The sequence below is a fragment of the Panthera tigris genome, chromosome B4, assembly GCF_018350195.1.
Source record: "Panthera tigris isolate Pti1 chromosome B4, P.tigris_Pti1_mat1.1, whole genome shotgun sequence".
Lineage (NCBI taxonomy): Eukaryota > Metazoa > Chordata > Mammalia > Carnivora > Felidae > Panthera > Panthera tigris.
In genome coordinates, this window is record NC_056666.1 from 13455782 (window position 1) to 13478216 (window position 22435).

Consider the following 22435-nt stretch of genomic DNA (forward strand, 5'->3'; position numbering starts at 1 on the left):
AGAATCCAAAGCAGGCTCCAGGCTCTGCGCTGTCAACACAGAGCCCGACACGGGGCTCAAACCCACAAACTGTGAGATCATGACCTGAGCCAAAGTGGGACACTTAACCGACTGAGCCACCCAAGAGCCCCTCATTACTTCTTTAAAACATATCCTAAATTTTTATTAAGTTTTTAATTTTAATTCCATGATAATTAACATATAGTGTCATATTAGTTTCCAGTGTACAATATAGTGACTCTACACTTCTATGCATTACTCAGTGTCCACATGACAAGTGTCCTCTTAATCCCCTTCATCTACTTCCCCCACCCCCACCCTCCTCCCCTCTGGTAAGCCTCTGTTCTTTATAGTTAAGAGTCTGTTTCTTGATTTGTCAGTCTCTCTCTTTTTTTTCCTTTGCTTGTTTTGTTTCTTAAATTTCACATGAGTGAAATCATATGCTATTTGACTTTCTCTGACTTATTTTACTTAGCATTATACTCTCTAGATCCATCCATGTTGTTGCAAATGTCAAGATTTCATTCCTTCTTATGACCAAGTGATATTCCATTATATGTATCTATATATATGTGTATATTTCCACATATATGTATCTACATATATCTGTATATTTCTACATATATGGATATACCCACATATATCTATTTATATCTACATATGTAGATATACCTATTTATATCTATATCTATATCTAATCTGTATCTATCACTTCTTTATCCATTCATCTATCCATGGACACTTGGGCTGCTTCCATAATTTGGCCATTACAAATAATGCTGAAGTAAACATCAAGGGTTCATGTATCCCTTTGAATTAGTGTTTTTGTATTTTTTGGGTAAATACCCAGTAGTGCAATCTCTGGATCATAAGGTAGCTTTAAACTCTTTAAGGAACCTCCATACTGTTTTCCCCAGGGGCTGCACCAGTTTGCATTCCCACCAATAGTGGACGAGGGTTCCTCTTTCTCCACATCCTCACCAACACTTGCTGTTTTTTGTGGTTTTTATTTTTGCTGTTCTGACAGATGTGCTATCTCATTGTAGTTTTGATTTGCATTCCCCTGATGATGAGTGATGTTGAGCACCTTTTCATGTGTCTATTGCCCATCTGGGTGTCTTCTTTGGAGAAATGTCTGTTCATATATTCTGTCCATTTTTTAATTGTATCATTTGTTTTTTGGGTGTTGAGTTGTATCAGGTCTTAATAGATTTTGGATACTAACCCTTTATCAGATATGTCATTTGCAAATATCTTCTCCCATTCAATAGGTTGCCTTTTTTTTTTATCATTTTATTTTATTTTTTCATCATTATGAGTATATTTGATTAGCTCTCCTGGTGATGCTAATACACACCCAAGTGTGAGAATCACTATTGTAAAGGATGGAAGTTTGGCCCAGAACTCAGATAATATCATCCAAGCCCTCTCTTTTTCTGTCTCTCCATTTGTCTGTTTCTATGTGTCACTTCTCAGGCCCCTCTTCACTGCACAGTCAAGACCACCAGGAGCTCTGGGGCTACATCCTTTCAGCTCATGCTTCAAAGGGGGACAAGGAGTATTTTAGTCCCTGCGCTCACATTCAGAGTTCTAGGGGAAGACTGTGACTGGTCTATCTTGATTCACATAGTCACAGCACATGCCTATCAGGGAATGGGGACTATGATTTTCCAGACCCATACTATTGCCCCTTCCAAGAGCTGCTAGAGGGAGAGGTACTGTGATTGCAAGCCTCACTAGAACCTCAGAAAACAGAAAGGCACAGTTCCCTAAGGGAAGGAAGGCTGTGTCCTGAGGTAGGGGAGGAAGGATACTGGCCACATTGCTATTGAAAATATATACTCCCAAGTAGGCTGAATTCTCCAAAACCACAGGACTAAAAATGCCTACCATGTGCCAGGAGCTTCATATATGTTACATGTAACATGAGACAATATTTAAAACATTTAACAGTATGGATTAGCCACCAGCTGACCAGAATGGGGAGGGTCCTGGAGGTCCCAGAGGGAGAGGCCTTACTTAGCCCTTTAGTTCCTGGACCGTGCAGAGTTTAGAGGTCCAGGAAAAGGGGTGATGTGGAACATGGATGCCACTTAGGGATTGGAGAACAGTTATTTATCAGTCAACACAATGGTATTTTGATATTGGAATAGCCAACATGTTCTTCCTGATGTATACCTGCTGAACATTTTCAACCCTCAGTATCATCAGCCACGCTTCTAAAATAGAAGTACATCGTGGAAGTAAGCTACAATACACCAGAGGTATGCAAACCTCTCTCTAGAGTACCATTACACTCAAAGATTTGGGAAGGAAAGGGGGACCTGGGTGGCTTAGCTGGGCAAGTGCACGACTCTTGGTTTCAGCTCAGGTCATGATCTCACAGTTCATGGGATCAAGCCCCATGCTGGGCTCTGCACTGATGCTGTGGAGTCTGCTTGCAATTCTCTCTCTCTCTTTCCCTCTCCCCCTTTCAAAATAAATAGATACTTTAAAAATATTTGGGAAGGAAAACATTCCCATCAGAAAACAAATCTGATGACATTGCAGAAGGGTGTGTAGAACAGACATAAATGTTTAGGATGATCATGAAATGTCAAAAGAAGTTTGGATGCAGGGTCACTGACTTGGGGTTACTTCTATAGAGAAGATTGGAAAGCATTGTCAGGGGAACTGCAATGTTGATATTTGTGCCCCCATTATACCGAAGGGGCCTTGGCAGGTTGAGGACTTTGTCTAACGGTACATGTTTTAAATGGGGGCAAGAATTCACACCATCTACCTGGGGCAGAGGCCCAGGTCTCTCAGCAGTATCACACTACCTTTAAAGTCTGCTCCTTGATGGTGTTATTTTTAGAAAATTCCATCTTAAGTGGTAACAGCTAGTTATCACCTAGCTATACTTGTGAAAGGACCAACTGAAGAGAATTTTGGATAAGGAAGAACTTCGCAAAGGAATGAACAATTGTTCCTCACAGTTAAGGAGGGCCATTTCAAAGACAGGCCATTGTCTGTTTCAAGGTCTAGAGAGCCCCAGGCCAAGAAAACCACAGAACTATACTACGATACTACTTTGTCACATGGTGGAAATTTCAGAACCAAGAGCAGAGGGGAAGTTTGACACAGTCTTTACAACTGTAATTCAGCACACTGGTCCAAAATTTAAAGCTGCAAAATGAGTGCAAAACTATTCAAATTAAAATAAACTGTCAGACTCCTGGCAAATGGAAGGGGTAAAATCTGGTTGCCTGTACATGTTGCTATAGACTGAATGTTTGTGCCCCCCTCAAATTCAGATGTGGAAATCCTAACACGCAAGGGGATGGTATTTGGAGGGGAGGCCTTTGGGGGTGATCAGGTCATGAAGGTGGAACCGTTAGAGGAGATGAGTGCCCTTATAAAAGGGACCCCAGGGAGTTCCCTTGCCTTTTCCACCTGTCAGGACATAGTCAGGAGAAGGCCATCAATGAACCAGGAAGCAAACTCTCACCAGACCCTAACTCTGCTGGTGCCTTGATCTTGGACTTTCCAGTCTCTAGAACTGTGAAAACTACACGATCATTGTTTAAGCCACCCAGTGCATGGTAGTTTGTTAAAGTTGTGTGAGCAGACTAACACCCTAAATTACTGAGGGTTATTATACATCCTGCGTAGAGATTTGTATTACAGATCTTGAATGAGTGACAGGAGAATCATAAAACTCTTCAGCTACTTACAGCATCTAGTTCTACTCCAGAAACACTTGTTGAATGAATAAATGAATAAATAAATGAATGTTTTTTTAAGAAAAAAAATTTCCAAAATATTTTCTTCCTTCCTTCCTTCCTTCCTTCCTTCCTTCCTTCCTTCCTTCCTTTCTGTAAAACTGAAACTCCAGGAAGCTATGCGTCTATCTTGTGGCTTCAAGCACTAGGAGGCACACTGCCAAATAATCCTGGGAGAAGATGTAAGTTTGAGAGATCACGTACCAAAAGGATTTCCTACATACGCTGTGAATGAGAGAAGCAGGATTTATGTTGGAAATCAGGGCACTAGTTTTTATTCTTCTCCATACTGGTTCACAAAATTAGCAATATCTCATATCTGCCTAGTACCTCTCAATTTATAAAGAGCTGTCCAATACATGGTTTTATTTGACTCCTTCAAAAACTTTGTGTGCTGGGCAGAGCATTATCTCCCTGTCTAGGGAAAATGTACTGTTTCCTCTGCTCATACTTACACTTCTGACCCAGATGTGTGGGTTTTGTCCCACACTGAACAATTCTCTGACACCAGCTCGGTATTCACAGTTCACTTCGACACTAACCAGAGTTAGCACAGACCCCCCAGGTTAAGGGCTCAGACCCTCCCCCGCCCCAAGGCTGGTCCCACTTGAAACTCCAATCAATAGTAGGTCTCCGTGTTACCCACAAATTCTGTTCAACTTGGTTACAAATTGGAGGTTCCCACAACTCCCTCCTTGGGCTTGATAATTTGCTAGAGATCCCAGAACCCAGGAAAACAGTTTACTTACTACTGCTGATTCATTACAAAGGATATTTTAAAGGATATACATGAACAACCAGACAAAGAGGTACATAGGGCAAGGTTGGAAAGGGTCCCGAGTGCAGGAACTTCTGTCTCCACGGAGCTGGGGTGCACCACCCTCTCAGCAGGTAGATGTATTCACCAACCTGTAAGATTTCCCAAACCTGTACTTTGGGGATTTTTATGAAGGCTTCATCATGTAGACATGATCAATTATTAACTCCATTTCCAGCCCCTCTCCTCTTTCTGGAGAATTGGTTGGCAGCAGGGGTGGAGGGGAAGGGAGCGGGAAGCTGAAATTTCCAAGCTTCTAATCATGGATTGGTCTTTCTGGTGAGCAGTCCCCATCCAGTACCTCAGCTAGTGTTGTCTCATTAGAACAAAAGGTGCTCCTATCAGCCAGGAAATTCCAAGCTACTTAGGAGCTCTGTGAAAAACCGGGGCAGAGAACAATATCATACACACACACACGTGTGTGTGTGTGTGTGTGTGTGTGTGTGTGTGTGTGTGTGTGTACATATATTTCTTACTATCTCACACCCCCATTTTCCATTTGAGGAATTTGGGCTCCACAGTCACAACTGTAAAGAAAGGCAAGGCCAGACACTGTTCACTAACCACTAGAGTTTTCCAGAGCTCCCATCCATCCTTCAGAGTTTAGGCAGAGGGATCAGAATATAGGAGGGGGACCCAAAAGCAGAGAGGGGGCAACGGTGCTACCAGAGACCCACACTGAAGCAGTGTGAACATGTTCTTAGAGCTATCACAAGAATTCTAGAGGTGACTTCTCAGCCCTGGGTTTCATGTCCTGATCAGCCTTACTTGCAGAACTTATTCTAAGCTGAGACATTTATGGAAGCTGGAATTATGTTTGTGTAGAGGTCACACCCCTAGGTAGTGACACCCAACAGCTCTTTTGATTTCCTGTAGAACCTTCCAGAATAACTGAAAATTTGATGGTGGACTTTTTTTGGGAAACCTAAATTTTTCTAGTCCTAGCTGAAACTGAAGCTGGTGGTAAGGAAATTTAGGCTCAATGTCCGGCACCCAACTGCTTTTCCTGAAGTTTGAATCAACAGAGAGTACTATTTATAAATTGCCCAAGTGACCTTAAAATTTTGTCTAGATTCATCCTGGCGAAAAAAAGGCTAAATTGGGGGTTGCTTGATGTCAACTAAGGAACGGGAGAGAGAGAGGAAGGAGAAAGCCGACCTGCTGTCCTGCCTTCTCCTGGGCTCCAGCACTATGCAGGGTCCTGACTAAGTATACATCTTAAAGCAACATCATTTTTAAATATAATTGCACCAGCTCCTTTAATTACAATAGTGTTTTGGAACTCATGGCTTTTCAGTTCCCCTCACAGAAGCTTTATGCTCAAAAAAGACCTAGCAAAGCCAGAGAGGACTAAGGATTTCCCTGGGTCAATATATACCTCTCATCTTTCCGGCTGTGGTCCCAAGAAGAGAATTTTTGGAAAAAAAAATTTTTTCTTCCACCCATCCTCATTAATATCATTTTAGAAAGACAATGACATCTGGTGGGAAATGAGAGCCACCTGCCAGTCTCACAGAATTGTGTGAAGTTGACGAGGTTCACACGGCCCTGGCCTTCACTTCCTCCTTAACAAAATGGACAGAAATGCAGCCCTTCTCCAGGCCGGGGCAATGCTTCCAAATCAAATAAGGGAGGGATTGCGAAAAGCATCCCGAGCTTTTTTACATAACAGAAGGCTCAACATTCTTATTTGGAAAGAGAATTATGAAGGTCAGTTATCTTTTTGCTTCATTAAAGCCCAGGCACCTCCGTGTATATACAAAATCAACACAAATGGATAGAATTCTGTCACCTTGCACACAGTGATCACTCAGCAAATATTTATATTTTGTGGGCTAACCTCACCATATAGACAATTGCAGGTCTGCTTGGAATGCACAGAAAACTCAGCAGAAGGAACAGGTTGGGGGTAGGGCAGGTTATAATGAAAAGTGCTTCTCAGAGTTCTTTTCTTCCCTTTTCATTCCCTTTTCTGCCTATAAATGCTTCTCTGCCCAATTCTTACTTGTGGATAGAGCCTGATAGACCCACTCCAAGACCATAACGGTCAAGGTCATACACATGCACACTCAAACATAAATACACACAAACACACACATAGACAAACACATAAACACACACATACACAAATACACAAGTATATCCACACAAATGCACACATATGCACACAATTGAAACACACACACATATACACATACTTAAATACACAAACACACATACATGCACACTTAAATACACATACACACACATAAACATAAACACAGAAATGCACATGTACACACGTACACAAACACACATACACGTACTACTCAAACACACATACATGCACAAATATAAACACAAACACACACATACATACACACACAAACACACATGTATAAACATATACACATAAACACATATGCATGTACTGACACATGCATGCATGTACGTACACAAACAAGTACACATACAAACATGCACACAACCTACCCAGAGTGGACAACACAACAAGGAATGACCTGGTAACGAAATCCTTCGGTTGCTAAGCCTCCCATGCCTCCTGCCCCTGCCTCTGACCTTCGTATCGGGAACCATGTTGTCTATTTCAGCATCTCTTTTGTCAGAGCTTCCAGAAAGAGGAGTTACTGGGAACTTGAGTGTTAACTTAAGCGATGCCCAAAGTTCCTTTACAAGGAATTAATAACCAGAGTTCCCTTCTTCCAGATGTTCCTCCACAGTCAGGGCGCCCCTCCACCCACCTTCCTGCTGGCGGACGCTTCCCACAGCCGCTGCAGACGTGCTCCAGATGGACCGCTGCCCCAGCGCTCTCACTGAGCCTTGCCTACTCCTCTAAGGGAGAAGAAATGTGCTTCCTGGGGAAGGGGTCAATAGTGGGCTTTAATCTAGAAAACCAGGGAAGAAGTACTATAGTCGAATGGCAAGCATTTTTAATTTCATGGGAAACTGAGTCATTCAACAAGCAGTGATTTGAGCACCCACTCTGTGCCTGTCAGTGGATTCAGTGTGGAAGAGACAAGGGGGACCAACACATAGCCCTGACCTTCAAGGACTCCCTAGAGCAGGAAACCAATCATTAGAACAGGAGAAGCACTAGGGAAGGTAAAGAGGAAGGGACTCAGGAGTCTGCACATGACAAGAGGGGAGAGAAGGACAATTTCTCAGGGGAGATGACACCACGTGGGAAGGGGTGGTTTTCCAGGTAGGGAACCACTTTGAGAAAGAAAAAAAAAAAAAAAAACACCTCTGATATTTTTTGCTTTCAATTTCTTCCTAAAGTTTTTAAAGTATATTTATACCTTATATCTCAGAGACAGCCTATGTACCCTATGTCTTCCATGGGTCCCGTTGTTCTCTGCCTGCCTGAGGATAAATCACAGGTTCCCTTGCCCTCTGGCCCCCCACTGGAGTCAGTCCTGGGGAACAAGGTGCAGGAGGCCTGAGGGAGGATGGTGAGGTCAAGGCTCTTATTCCGCTCTCCCATCAAGGCAGTCTTCTCTAGGAAATGCTCTTTTTTTTCTAGGTTCCTGTTGCGGCTTCCTCTCCACCCTCATCCCTTTGGGTTTAGGAGCAGTAACAGCTCTTGCCCTGAGACTAGTATCCCTTGCGGTTCCTCTACATCCCACCCACACCTAACAAAAGTTGCTTTATTAAGCTCTCTTTGAATTATTCTAATTGGAGGGCCATCTGTTTCCTGTTGGGATCTTGACTGATAGGGCAAATAGCAAATATATCAGGGAGGGCAGGATGCAAAAACTATATAAACGTGTGTGTGTGTGTGTGTGTGTGTGTGTACATATATGCCAGTGACAGTAGTGATAGTGTCTGATTTAGTCATTTATTCCACAGACATTTATTGATGACCAACTATGGGAAAAATACAACGGATAAGGAAACCACACTTTCTGGATTTTATGAGAGTGTCAGTTACAACATTTTTTGTTATGGTGAGATTATGTATTTTAATTTGGAGAACATTAAATATGATCTCAATAGCCATGGGCAAGGGGAAGATGAGTACGATGAATTAGTTCTCTTAGTGTTTATACTCAGGCATAGCTTAGTTCTCTACAGTTCAAGTCAATAAAAGAAAAAAGCAAGTGGAGAAAGTCTGAGATATGATCAAGTACCAGATGTACATTTTTCAGGTTACACTATGGGTAACCTCACCTGCTAGGAGGTAAGACTGTTGCTTTGGGGTCAAAGCAGTGGTGAAAATGAAGTCTCACCATGAGCCAGACAGCAGAAGCTTCATATACAATATTGAATCTATTCTTCAAGGAAACCCCTATAAACCAGGCATGGTTTTTCTCATTTTGCAGAAAGCTGAGGCTTAAAACATTAAGCAGTGAGCAGTACTAGTTAGCATCTGGATTCAAATTCAAGTCTATATCCAAGACCCATTCCTCTTTATTCTACGTCTCTTCCAGGAATAGACCACTCACAGCCAAGACCAGAGGGTATTTGGTGAATAAGAGACAATTACAGCTTTGAAGGCAAAGGGCTATCCTGCAATTTTGGCTTACTCTCTGTTATTATATCTGCACAGTGAGAAATGGGCTGGGAAACCAACCTTACAGGAATTTCCTTTTGATTCTGCATGGTAGAAATAGACCTCAGCTAACAATCTGCTCTGAGATCAGAGAGAAGGTCAAGGGGCAAACAAAACAAGCTGTACTCCAGTGGCACACCAAGATTTGTTTCTGTGGAGTCTATGGCTCCCTTTGAACTATCTAATAATTATTAGTTTCAGGAGGTAGTAGAGTTTAGCATGTCAATGGGAGGGTATCTAAGGGACACATTTGAAACTTAAGGCTGTCCTGGGGCACCTGGGTGGCTCAGTCACTTGAACGTCCAACTCTTTACTTCGGCTCAGGTCATGATCTCATGGTTCATGAGTCTGAGCCCCGCATCAGGCTCTATGCTGGCAGCGTGAAGCCTGCTTGGGATTCTCTCTCTCCTTCTCTCTCTGCCCCTCCCCCACTCATTCTCTCTCCCTCTCTCCTCAAAAATAAATAAACATTAAAAAATTTTTTAAAAAGAAATTTAAGGCTGTCCTACCTGTGATTAGCTACACTGGGGCTAAGAGTGAGCAGCTTTGCTCTCTGCTTCCTTTGGGTACAGGACAGCCAATCTAATCACACAAGAGGATTCTTATGAGTGGCAAGTAATACAAACGCTTATAAATTTAAAGTAATCCATAAATTTTGAAGAATTCAAATTTAAGACCTGTTGATGCTCTTATAAAAGCCTACTTTCCCTTCCCTTTAAGTACCCATATACCACGGTTTATGCCCATTGTCCCAGAATGATTATTAATGCTGTCTTCTTTCATTCTCAGAAGTGTTGTTTTAGATGATAAATTGTCACTCTATTTTTGCTATATATAAGTGATTGATAAAAGAAAGTGAGGCAGTGGGATCCTGAGCTTCAAATACCCCAGGTCTAGCTTCAGAATAAGTGCTGTCTTGCTGCGTGTGCCTAGGTTATTCAATTAACCTCTCTGATCCTTTATGTGCCAAGTGAGAAGAAAACATGTGGCCAGTGACTTTTATGAGCAATAACAAGCAGAAATCGTTCATAAAGTTATAGATCTTGGAGCCAGAAACAACCTGGAGAGATCATTTAGAACACCGGGGCTATGAAGAGCCATCCAAAACTCACAACGATCTAGTCAGTTTTCCCCAAAGATTTCTATTGTTTTGAAGAAGTCTAGCAACTCAATCCAGCCAAGGTAAACCAAATGGTAGAGAGCTGATGGCCTGGTGACTCAAGTCTTTTATCAAGTGGAATTCTAACTACTAATCACTCTTTGTCTGTTTGTTGCATTTGCTAGAAGAAAATATCTAGTGGCCCCAGTGCCCTATTAACAAACATCAGAAAGGTGTCCGTCCTGGATTCAGCAGTGGGTTCTGAATGGGGATTGTACTTGCCACTTCATAAGCAGATTTCACAGACAAGGGTGGGATGGGGGGACCCCAATCCCAAGGGCCTGTCAGGTGTAACCAGGGGCATCATGACTAGATCCAGTGATTTGTTTCTTCAGTGTCCCTGAAGACTGTCACAGTCTGCTCCTCTCTGTCTTGTTTGCTCTTGCCTCAAGTCAGCTATGTCTCCAATCCCCACTCCTCAACAAGTCCTAGCAATTTTATTCAGATAATGTCTGATAAATTATCAGTTTAGAGGGATACGGGGGGTGGGGAGGTACAAAGAAAAAATAAGCCACCAAAGTGCATGGTATTTGGCCCAAAGCCTAGAAAGGGAGCTGATCCCATCCTTAGGCCTCTACTGAGGGTATAGACAGAAAGGATATAATACCTCAGCCACTTAATGGACAAACTAGAAAAGGCTCCCCTGGTCCCTCCGCTCCTTCATCTTCTTGTAACTTCTCCTTTCCTCCTTGTCCTCATCCTAGACCCCCAACCCTGCCTCCTCCAAGCCCACCTCAGTCCCAGAAATGACACTGGGAAATTCCTTAAGATTTGCCATGGCTGGAATCTGGAATCATTTCCAGGGCAAGAGTCCTGGGTTTTTTAAATAACACAGGGGTTTGCATTTGTGGAATTGGAAAGTCTGCGATGCCTGCACAACAATTAATCATAGGCCAAATTCAAATTTGTGTGCCAAAAATTTATAAAGTACTGTGTTACAGAATCTGTTTTTCTCCCTCTTATGACAGCTTTAGAGGAACGGAGGAGGGGCAAATAAAAATAGCCACTTTCCAATGCCTCTACTTCTAGGGTAACATATAAGGGTGTCCTTGAAAGCTATATTATCCTTCTGCAAAATGGTTGCCTGTGGGCTTCAGTATGAGCAACTACTGTTTGAGCATAGAGTTTGTGACATCCATTTCAATGTACTTTCATCCAGACTATTTCTACGGTTTTGTGCCTTTATCGCCATGGGGCCAATTGCCACACATTGGCCCAGTCCCAGTTCAACTTCTGGTCTTGAAACACAAATACCAAGATTAAAAATAATGTCCATAGTGGGGCACTTGGGTGGCTCAGTCGGTTAAGCATCTGACTCTTGATTTCGGCTCAGGTCATAATCTCAGAGTTATGAGATCAACCCCACATTGGGCTCTGTGCTGAGCATGGAGCCTGCTTATTCTCTCTCTCTCTCTCTCTCTCTCTCTCTCTGCCCCTCCCCCACTCACGCATGCTTATGCATATGCATTCACTCTCTCAAAAGAAATAAACATTTAAATAATAATAATAATAATAATGTTCACAGTATTTTTAAAATCCATAAAAACATATCATTCCTATAGTAATACTCCTAAGCCAATTTCGATCATGGTGGATTTGCCAAGAGAGAGGCAGAAACCCACTGTGGGCAGTTCCCTGTGTCTTTTTAATTTAGCAATCAAACGCCCAATTGAACGAGTTATTTGAGTAAAAGGAGAAAGAAGGGATAACGTCAAGTGTAGGTGGAACTAAAATGCAATACCTGGAGGGCTATTGGAGAATATTGGAAACTATTCACCAAATAGTTACCGCTTACACTCACACGTCTATCATACTTAACAATTATAAAAGATAGTTCACATACGTTATCTCGCATGAGCTGTGAAACAGCCCTTGGAGGAAAACACTATCATACTCACTTACCACTTGGACATGCTAGGGCTCCAAAAGGTTATTATGTGATTGACCAAGATCATAGAGCTAATACTCAACTCCAGATCTGTCTGCTTTCCACTCTGGGGTTTATCTCACTATAGTCTGGCTATATGCTCCAGTATATCGTGTATAAACTAGTACGCCAGCTTTCAGGGAATTACAGATTAGAAAGCATTGCCCTGCCCTCTTTGAGGCTAAGTCGTAAATGCAAATAACTCTAATGCAAAGCAGATGTGACCACTGCAAAAGTGGCATGAACACATGCTGTGGAGGTTTTGAAAAGGATACAACCGTAATTTTGGGGGAGATTCGGAAAATCTTGGTGACAGAAATAGGTTTGCGTTGAAGCATGGATACCGGGCATACTGTGATCAGGTAGAGTGGGTAGGTCGTAGAGTCAAGGGACAACATGAGGAAAAGCAGGGAATGTATGGTGTGTGACGAGAATAATAAGACATGGGTTCTACTCACAGAGCATTTGTACCTCCTAAGGCTTTTGTACCTCCTAAGCATGAGCACCTCCTAAGGCTTTTGATTTAATTCTCAAGGTGTGGGAAGGCCACTTTGGAACTAAAATATCGCCCATCCTGAAGATTAGTCTGCAAACTGTGTGCAGACTGGGTTAACATGGGGAAAGCCTGTAAGCGGGGAGGACAGGGAAGAGTCCATTAAAAAAAAAAAGGGCAGTAATGACAACTGTGATGCAGGGGCTAACTAAATGAGGTCATGCAAAATCTAGGAGAAAATCAAGAGTCAAGAAATAATCCCCAGTGGAAAGGCTATTCTTTGAAGGTGAGCCATTTCTTTGGGCAAGTTATGAAGCTGGAGGGAAGCACCATCACAATGAATGGCCATTAAGCCTGGCATCCCCCAGGGCACCTTGCGAGATAAAGGGGCCTGGCTCCCTGACTTGTAACTTTCAGAACTCCAGAAAAATTGACTGGATGGCTTACTTCCATATGGAAGCCTTGGGGGCATTTCAGTGTCTGCAGAGAATTTAACGTAGGGAGAGTAATTGGTGCCGACATCAGACGAGATCCAATAAAAAGATGAACGTCCTGATTCTAAAATGACAATAAAAATGAGGGTGAAGAAGGGGGTGGCAGCTAAAAAAAAAAAACAAAAAACAAAAAACAAAAAAACCCAGCCTGGGCTTATCTCTGTATCCTGACCTGGATCCATGAAGCACAATCTGCTGCAGTTCCCAGGGCATCCATTTCCTGCCATAAACAACAATGACACTCTCCTTCCCAGATGTCGAAACAGACTAAACCTCCACTTGGCACTGGCAGCTCTGACAGCAGAAGTTACCTGAAATCGCACCAGCCCTGGATGAACTCTCGGCCCAGCCGGTCACTTGGACGCTACAAGCAGGCCGGAAACAAATGGCGCTGGGAGCTGGCACAAAAATTCAGCCGTGCTCACTAACAACCTTCACCTGGAGGTCAGGAACCCAGTGGACAGTGACAGACGCGTGCGGCGCAGGCGCCTATGCACGCGGACGTGCACGCGGACGTGCACGCGCACGCGCACGCACGCGCTTACGTACGTACCCGCACCCACATCCCCTCCTTCCTGACGTGGCCTCCCCGCATGCTGTAAGCCAGGGAGCGCCTCGTGTCCTTGCGAGGCTGGAACCGGAAGTGGGACCCAGTCATACTTGCCCTGGAAAAGTGCCCTCTGCTGCTCATTTCTTCTGGAGGTAAGCACTGAATTCATCTCATCTGAGTGGTATTAAAACATTCTTGGGACACCTGGATGGCTCAGTCATTAAGCGTCCGAAGACGTCGCCTCAGGTCATGATCTCACAGTTCGTGGGTTCGAGCCCCCCTCCCCCCCCCCCCCCCCCCGCCCCCACCGGGGCTCTGTGCTGACAGCTCAGAGCCTGGAGCCTGCTTCGGATTCTGTGTCTCCCTCTCTCTCTCTCTGCCCCTTCCCCACTCGTACTTTGTGTCTCGCTCTCAAAAATAAACATTAAAAAAAGAATTAAAAAACCTTTAAAAATTAAAAAAAAAATTCTTTAATGTCCTAGTTTAACCTCATGTTTCCTGACATCTCGTTAATCTCTTTGGACTCTAACAGACTTGTTTTTAAAAACCCTGGGGCCAGGCCAAGCCCTCCATTGTAAGTGGCAAGGACAGCCCAATCGTATTTTCGGACTCTCCCAGGATCAGCGAATGTGGGAACAGAGAAAGAGAAGACAGCAAAAGCCTTCCAGTCCATCAGCTCGGGCTACGCGTCAGGAAGGGGAGACCTAACGGCGTGGCTGATCCCAGGCAAGGAATTACTTAAATTATTATTATTCCTAACACAGTGTGTGAGAGAAGAGGGAATTGTGTGGTGCCATAGCGGTGACCTTCAGTAACACTAGCCCATTGCAGACTTGTCCCTCTGGCGGTGTTTGGAGATTCACATTAATGAGGGAGGGCCGAAAAGGTGTAAGGAAGTAGGTAAACACACTCAAATGTACCTCTTAGCAAAAGAAACAGAATTTAAAACTGTCATACCTTCAGCAGTGTTTTAAAGCCGACTCTTAGAGGTCCACGAAAAAAAAATTGGCAGAAATAAAAACTCTTCTAATTCTTCTTTTCAAATGAAGAATAAAGAATACACTGGTAAGTAAATGCAAGAGGGACACCTGGGTGGCTCAGTGGGCTAAGCATCTGACTCTTGATTTTGGCCCGTGATTGGTGAGTTTGAGCCCCGTTTGGGGCTCCGTGTGCTGACAGCGCAGAGCCTGCTTCGGAGTCTGTCTCTCCCTCTCTCTCTCTGCCCCAGTCCTGCTCATGCTGCTCTCTCCTTCTATCTCAAAATAAATAAACTTAAAAAAAAATAATTATGACCACCGGTCCCACAAAAAGTGCATTTGTTCTTAAGGAACAAAGAAATACGTGGTTTGTTTATGTATGTACACAATATTATATGTACATTTAATATATATAAACATGTATGAGTGTCCATGTCTAACCCATAGGTGATCAACCTTCTGTCATAGATCCTCAAAGAATGTTAAGTGGTTGGACGAAATCCACCTCCCCAAATCAGGATTTGAGAGATATTAAGGCTTAGAAAGAGAAATCTAATCACTTTATTTTCTCTAAATTTGTAAATAAATTTGTAAATATTATAAAAGACTAGTAGTAAAGTTTTCAGTAAATTGCTGGGCAAAATAAGTACAATAAATGAATCATCCAAACAAAGTAACAGGTTTGAATGGATAGCTAACAAGGTGTTCGAAGTCATGGAAGACCCTGCTAACAAATGGTTTTCTAGTCTTTCCTCTAAAAATGTTGAGAAGTTATAGCCCATCCTCAGGAAAGTGGGTCCCTAGAGATAAGTCCCTGACAAAACCAGGAAAAAATATGGGGGACACCTGGCCCACTTGGGTGGTTAAAAATTAAACTGGATGTATCTGAAGTGAAATCAAAACAGTACAGCCCATTGAATGGGAGAAAATATTTGCAAATCATATATCTCATCAGAGCTTAATGTATATGGAACACCTACAACTCAACAACAAAACCAAAAACTAATAACCCAATTCAAAAATGGACAAAGACCTTGAGTAGATATTTCTCCCAAAAGATATACAAATGTCCAACAAACACATGAAAAGACGCTCAGCATCATAAATGATTAGAGAAATGCAAATCAAACCACAATGAGATACCACTTCACACTCACTATGATCACTGTTATCAAAAAAAGAACAAGTGTTGATTTGGATGTAAAGAAATTGAACATTTGTACATTGCTGGCGGGAATGTAAAATGGTGCAGTCGCCATGGAAAACAATATGGTTGGTCCTCAAAAAATCAAATGTAGAAGTGTTACATTCCTCAGCAATTCTCCTAGGTTTATACCTAAAAGAATTGAAAGCAGGGACTCAGACATTTGTACACCCATGTTCATAGCAGTCTTGCCACAATAGCCAAATATGTCCATTGATGGAGAAGTGAATAAACAAAATGTGATATATACATACGATGGAATATTATTCAACCTTAAAAAGGAATGAAATTCTGACATGATACAACATGGATGAACTTTGAAGACATTATGCCGAGTGAAATGAGCCAGACACAAAAGGACAAATACTGCATGATTCCTCTTATATGAGGTACCTAGAATAGTCAAATTCATAGAAAGCAGAATGGTGGTTGCTAGGGACTGAGGGGGAAGGGGAAACAGGGAGTTAGTGTTTAATGGGTAATGAGTTTCAGTTCCAGAAGAGGCTCTGGAGGTGGATGTTGGTTATGGTTACAAAACAGTGTGAATGCACTTAACACCATTGAACTATACACATAGAGTGGTTTAGGGGACCCTGGGTGGCTCAGTCGGTTAAGCATCTGACTCTTAATTTTGGCTCAGCTCATGATCTCATGGATCATGAGATAGAGCCCTGCATCAGGCTCTATGCTAAACATGGAGCCTACTTAAGATTCTCTTCCTCCTTCTCCTCTGCTCCTCTCCTGCTTGCATGTGAGCACACACTGTCTCTCTCCCTCTCTCTCATAATTAAACAAATAAATGAAAAAATTCTTAAAAGAGTGGTGTAAATGGTAGGATTTAAGTTAGCTATATTTAACCACAATAAAAGAGTAAAAAAAAAATAATTTTACACATTCTAGCTCTGATTCTGTCACAGCCACTCCGTATATGAGTTCGTAAGCTGTCATAGCTACCTCTCTCTCATCTACTTCCCTTCATTGTTGCCACAGTGAGATTCTTCTCAAGGATACAGAGACCGGACCTCTGGGTCAGGTGCTCACCACATGCAGCAGCTCAGAGAATTTGTGCCTCCAGGTGACTTCCAGGAGCTCTCTACTTGGAACCAGGATAAAAAGAACAATGATCACCATCAGAGTGTCCCTGAGATTGAAGAGAGGTGAGCCCAGTACCGCAGAGGAAAAGGCTCTGTTCTCACGGCTGTGATCTCCACGGGCTGCTCTTGCAACTGGGGGAAGTCCGGTCTCCCAGCACATACTCCCCTCCCTTCTGTGAGCTGTGGCAGCTGGGATAGATTAAGGAGCTACATTACTGCACTAAGTAGGAGGCCCCCATATTTGTTTTCCTTTTCTTTTTCATTCTCTTAAAATCACTTTATTCTTTCCGTCCTTAAACATGGCTCCCTACCCTCACTTTACCATAATAATAAGATACCAATACATTTTGGATTTTTTAAAACTTCAAGAGTATCTCAATGAATCCCATCTTGTGGAGGAGATGGCAAACTTATTAGGAAAAAAAAAAAATACAAATTCAGACCAGGCTGTGGAAGACACAGCACATGTTAATGGCTAGGAATGGCAGGGCCTTCAGCCCCTGGAATTGCTGACAAACATTCCAGCTGAAACACTCTGTCGCATTCTCCCTTCCATTTCCCATCGTGCCGTACCTTTTTATGACTCCCCAGTCTCTCCATCTTAGGAAGTTTGAACCCAGATCAATTCCCACCTATTTCAGAATCTATGGAACTGAATTTCCCGTGGAAACAGCCTCTTCTGCGAAGAGGCAGCCAGGCCATATTTACTCTTTTCTTTGGGCATCAGATCTCAACCCTGGCAGTATGTTTGAAGACAAATATGGGTGAGTTGGACTTAATTAAAACTTAACTGGTTGCAAAAGCCACTGTTAGTAGAATGAAAAGACAAGCAATAGCTTGGGAGAAAATATTTACAAAACACACCTCTGACGAAGGACTGGTATCCAGAATATACTCTGGATAAAAGTACTCTTAAAGCTCAACAATAAGAAAACAAACAACCCCATTTAAAAATAGGCTAAAGATCTAACTATCTGAATGGAAACCTTTCCAAAGAACATATCCAGAAGGCAAATCAGCACATGGAACATATTTCATCAGGGAATTGCAAATTAAAACAATTCAGTACCCCTATACACCTATTAGAATGGCCAAAATCCAAAACACTGACAACATCAAATGCTGGCAGGGATTTGGAGCAACAGAAACTCCCATTCATCACCTGTGGGAATGTAACATGTTGCAGCCATTTTGAAAGACAGTTGGGCAGTTTCTTACAAAACTAGACAAACTCCTACCACATTATCCAGCAATTGCACTGCTCAACATTTATACAAATGAGTTGGAAACATGTCCACATAGAAACCTGTACGTGAATGTTTATAATAGTTTTATTTATAATTGCTAACACCTGGAATCAACCAAGAGGTCTTTCAATAGGTGAATGAATAAACAAATTGTGGCACATCCAGACAACAGAATGTTACTCAAGTATAAAAATAAATGAGCTACCAAGCCATGAAAAGACATGGAGGAATCTTAAATGCCTATTACTGAGTGAAAGAAGCCAACCTGAAAAGGCTACATACCGTATGTTTTACTACATGAAATTTTGTAAAAGGGCAAAACTGAAGGTAGAAGATGAGTGGTTTCCAGGGGTTCTAAAGAAGGAGGGAGAAATACGTGGAGTACAGGGAATTTTTAGGGCAATGAAACTCTTCCATATACTACTTGGTGGATACATGTCATTATGCATTCCTCAAAACTCATGAAATGTACAACACAAAGAGTGAACCTTAATGTAAACTATGGACTTTAGCATAATTTATCGGTCTTGGCTCATCAGTTGTTACAAAGGTACCATGTCAAAGCAAGATGTTAGTAGGTGAAGGGGGCGGTGAGGAGAGGGGGAGGAAGGGCCGGGAGGTATGGGAACTCTCTGCTTTCCACTCAGTTTTTCTATAAACCTAAAACTAATCCCCCAAAAAAGTTTATTGATTTAAAATATATATATTCGGAAGTGTTTAAAAAATACTGATTACTAGGCTCTAATCCAAAGATTCTTATTTGACACATGGGTTTCCCCAAAGTAGTCTTAGGCTTAAATCCACAGTGTGCTGCCAAAGAGCAAGAAATCCCCCAAGTTACCAGGTCAGGAAGACATGATTTTCCAGACTGGTCCATCAGCATCACTTAAGATAAGTACACACATCTACTGATATTTTAGGAAGTCACAGAAGGAAGGGGGACTGACTGGAAGCCAAGGCCATTGATACAGAGTCTGAGGCTTAATGATTTATAAACTCATTGCTGGAAAGAGGTTTAAGGAGCAAAATTGTCAGAGCTTCAGATGACAAGTGGCTTTTATACTAAATTCTTTCTCAGAAGTTCTTAAGAAAGGCTTTGTTTCAGAACATGAGTCCAGAATTCATACTTGCTTTGGGCTACAGTTTCTAGAGATGTCCTTAGTGGTGACCGAGACTAGCAGCGTGCCCCCCTTTCCCTTTAGGGCTTCTTATCTCCTTGGACTTCTCTTCCTAAACACCGGGTTTCTGGGGCAGCCCTGGTCTTGGCTGCTGAGCCTCAGGATGGCCCTTCCCTCCTCCCACCACTCCCCCAGAAGTGGACACCCTGCTGCTGCTTACTGTACAGACAGGGTTAGAATCTCACTCAAATCCATGGTCACTTCTGGCTAACCAGATTAAGTTAACGACATTGTTGTAATGGGGGATAATGGACTATTATGTTACTCTCTGTCAACAACGACACTATGCATCAAAAGCCTCTATATGGTTCATGTCCCTTGGCCCTGCAATTCCATAAATGTCAGCAAAAATTTATCTATAAGGGTGTCTGCTTTACAACGTGGTTAATATTACACAGAAAACATTTTGAAAATATTTTACAGGGGACTCCTTCTCAAAAACTTTACCTGTGACCATCACCTTTATGGCCCCAAGGAGAGGAGGGAGGGAATGCTACCTAGAGCTGGAGGAATTTGTGACAGGAAAGTCTTTGAGCAGGAAAAAATAATGCAAATCACTTCACATTTCTGGAGGAGAGGGAAAGAGAATTGGGAACTTGGGAAGGGGGGGGGGTTGGGGATAAGCAGATGTGGGTATTCTGTTTTCATCAGAATTCTGGAGTAAGACTTGTTAAATGAGTTGAGCAGAGAAATCAGAACATCAGGGTTCATGGTTGTCTAGCTTAGGGGCTCCTGCAAGCATTTGGGAGAAGGTTCTTATTCAGTCATGTCCCAAATGGGGCTGGAGAGCTGCCATCTCAGTACTGGTGGTAGGAGGGGGGTGTTGGGGCACCCCAAGGACATATTCCTGGACTCCTTCAGTCTGTTAGCCCAGAGATTTTACAAGTGTCTGTGTGCCTTAATGTGGGCACAGAGGATTGGTAGGCTAGTGTTCTTGGCTCAGGACACAGAGGTGACAATGTGCTGGGACTTTAACATAAGATTCAAATGGCTGGTACCAGGAAATCCAGTAGTAGGAGCCACATAATGGCTCCAGAGGTCATAAGAGACTGTTACAGCTCAACAGACATCAGGCCCAGGACAAATCAAACCCACTAATCTTCGTTAGAGGGCAATATGGATCCAAAGCCTTAAACCACAACCCCACCTGTCCTACCAGAAGTCCAGACTCAAACTCAGGGAGGAAACTTGGAAACTGAACATTCATTCAAAGAAACTGACCTGAATGGAATTACTTAATCCAAAAAAAACCAGAATTTTCATTTTCTTCCTATAATAGTGTTGGAGGCCAGATTACATCAATGATGGAAAATAAATGACATTTCTTGGCTCATCTGTGTAGTGCTGTGTTAAATTTTCAAACCACTGCATTTACCATATAGCCAAGTTACCCTTAGGCAGGAGGTTGGAGGACCCTTCTTCAGAGACCTAACCCAGGGAAGGGAACATCGATAATTGTTGTTGGAGTGTTTATGATACAAAGCTGGTGGTCCACCCATTATCCTGTAGTGAAATCACTAATTGGCAAACTCCAGATCTCACAAAAAGAGTTTCTGACCTCCTTTTCACTACTTTCTTGTAACTATGAATGGACAATCAAGGCTCAGCAAAGCTCATTTGAGAACTTGCAACATGAGAGAGAAACAAACAAAAAAAGGCGGGGAACTCAGAAGAATCAGAGATAATACAAAGAGTACGGGGAAAATTTTTAAAGTCATTAACATCTTGAGAGAGAAAGGAGAAGATCTTTAAAACAACAGTTGATATGCAGAAAGGAAATAATCAGAGCTCAAGAAAGAACCTTTAGAAATTACAACAGTGAAATTAAAAGAGGCCAGAAGATAAAAATCAAAGGTATCTCCCAGGAAATGAAACAGAAAGTTCAGTAGGATAGAAAAGTAAAAGAAAAAGATCAATTTAGGGCTGTTGTAGTTACCTATCACTATGTAATTAGTTACCCCCAAATGTAGTGGCTGAAAACAACAATAAATGTTTATTATCCCACACAATGTTTGTGGGTCACCCAGTAGTTAGCTGAGTGGTTCTGGCTTGGGGTCTGTCCTGAGCTTGTGGTCAAGCAAGATGTTGGCTAGGACTGCAGTCACATAGGGCTTGACTGGACTGCAGGGTCACTCCTAAGATGGCTCCCTCATAGGGCAGCTCGTTGCTGGCTGTTGGCAGGCTGTCCCTGGTCATGTGGACCTCTGCATAGAGCTTCTTGAGTGTCCTCATGACATGGCAGCTGGCTTCCCCCGGAACAAATAATCCAAGAGAGAGAGCAAGTAGGAAGTTGCAGTGCCTTTCAGAAGTAACATACCAATCCTTCCATCACATTCTGCTTGCTAGAAGTGAGTCACTAAGTCTGTCCCAGGGAGAGGGAGCTAGAAAGGATTAATGGTAATGAAATGACTCATAGTTTTGCTAGGCAGTGGTTCATGAGGTGGAAAGAACACAGGTGCTGATGTCAGATGGTCATGGGCTTGAATCTTGGCCCCTCCTCAAGCAAATTAACCTCTCTTCAGTTTTCTCCCCTCTAAAATGCATATGATACCACTGTACTTGGTTTTAGTGAGTTGAGAATAAACCATTTAAGGTGACTTGCACAGTGTCGGTGACCAATAAATTACAGTTACTATTATTAATATTGTAATGCCTTTGAGTAAAATAGAAAGGATGTGGTTTATTCTGATGTCCTGGCTACATCCCAAACCAGAACTCAGAAAAACAGCAAAACCCCCTCTGGATGGCCTCACTAATCAGCAGCTAAGCAAGTGCAGTGCTTTGCTCTATCATTTCTGAATGATGATGTGGATTCTGCCTAGAGCCCATAAAAAAAGCCCTCTGGCATATGGGTGTGTGGATTTGGAGGAAACTTTTAAGCTAGTGAAGGTCATGTTTTAGTTTTTAGTTCTTGGGAGGTCTTTTGCCAAAATATGTTTGAATCTCCAACCTCACAGCAGAGTCAATAACAGCATGATT

The 22435-nt window shown here is 42.5% G+C and overlaps 1 protein-coding gene across 1 annotated transcript in view; it reads right to left on the reverse strand.

Moving 5' to 3' along the window:
* Positions 1 to 13958, reverse strand: part of FAM107B (family with sequence similarity 107 member B) — a 165155-nt gene extending 151197 nt beyond the window's left edge. The window contains exon 1 of the mRNA XM_042991097.1: positions 13871 to 13958. Coding sequence (XP_042847031.1) covers positions 13871 to 13897 — 27 coding nt within the window. The 5' untranslated portion in view covers positions 13898 to 13958. The remainder of the gene's footprint in view (positions 1 to 13870) is intronic.
* Between the last annotated feature and the right edge of the window lie 8477 nt (positions 13959 to 22435).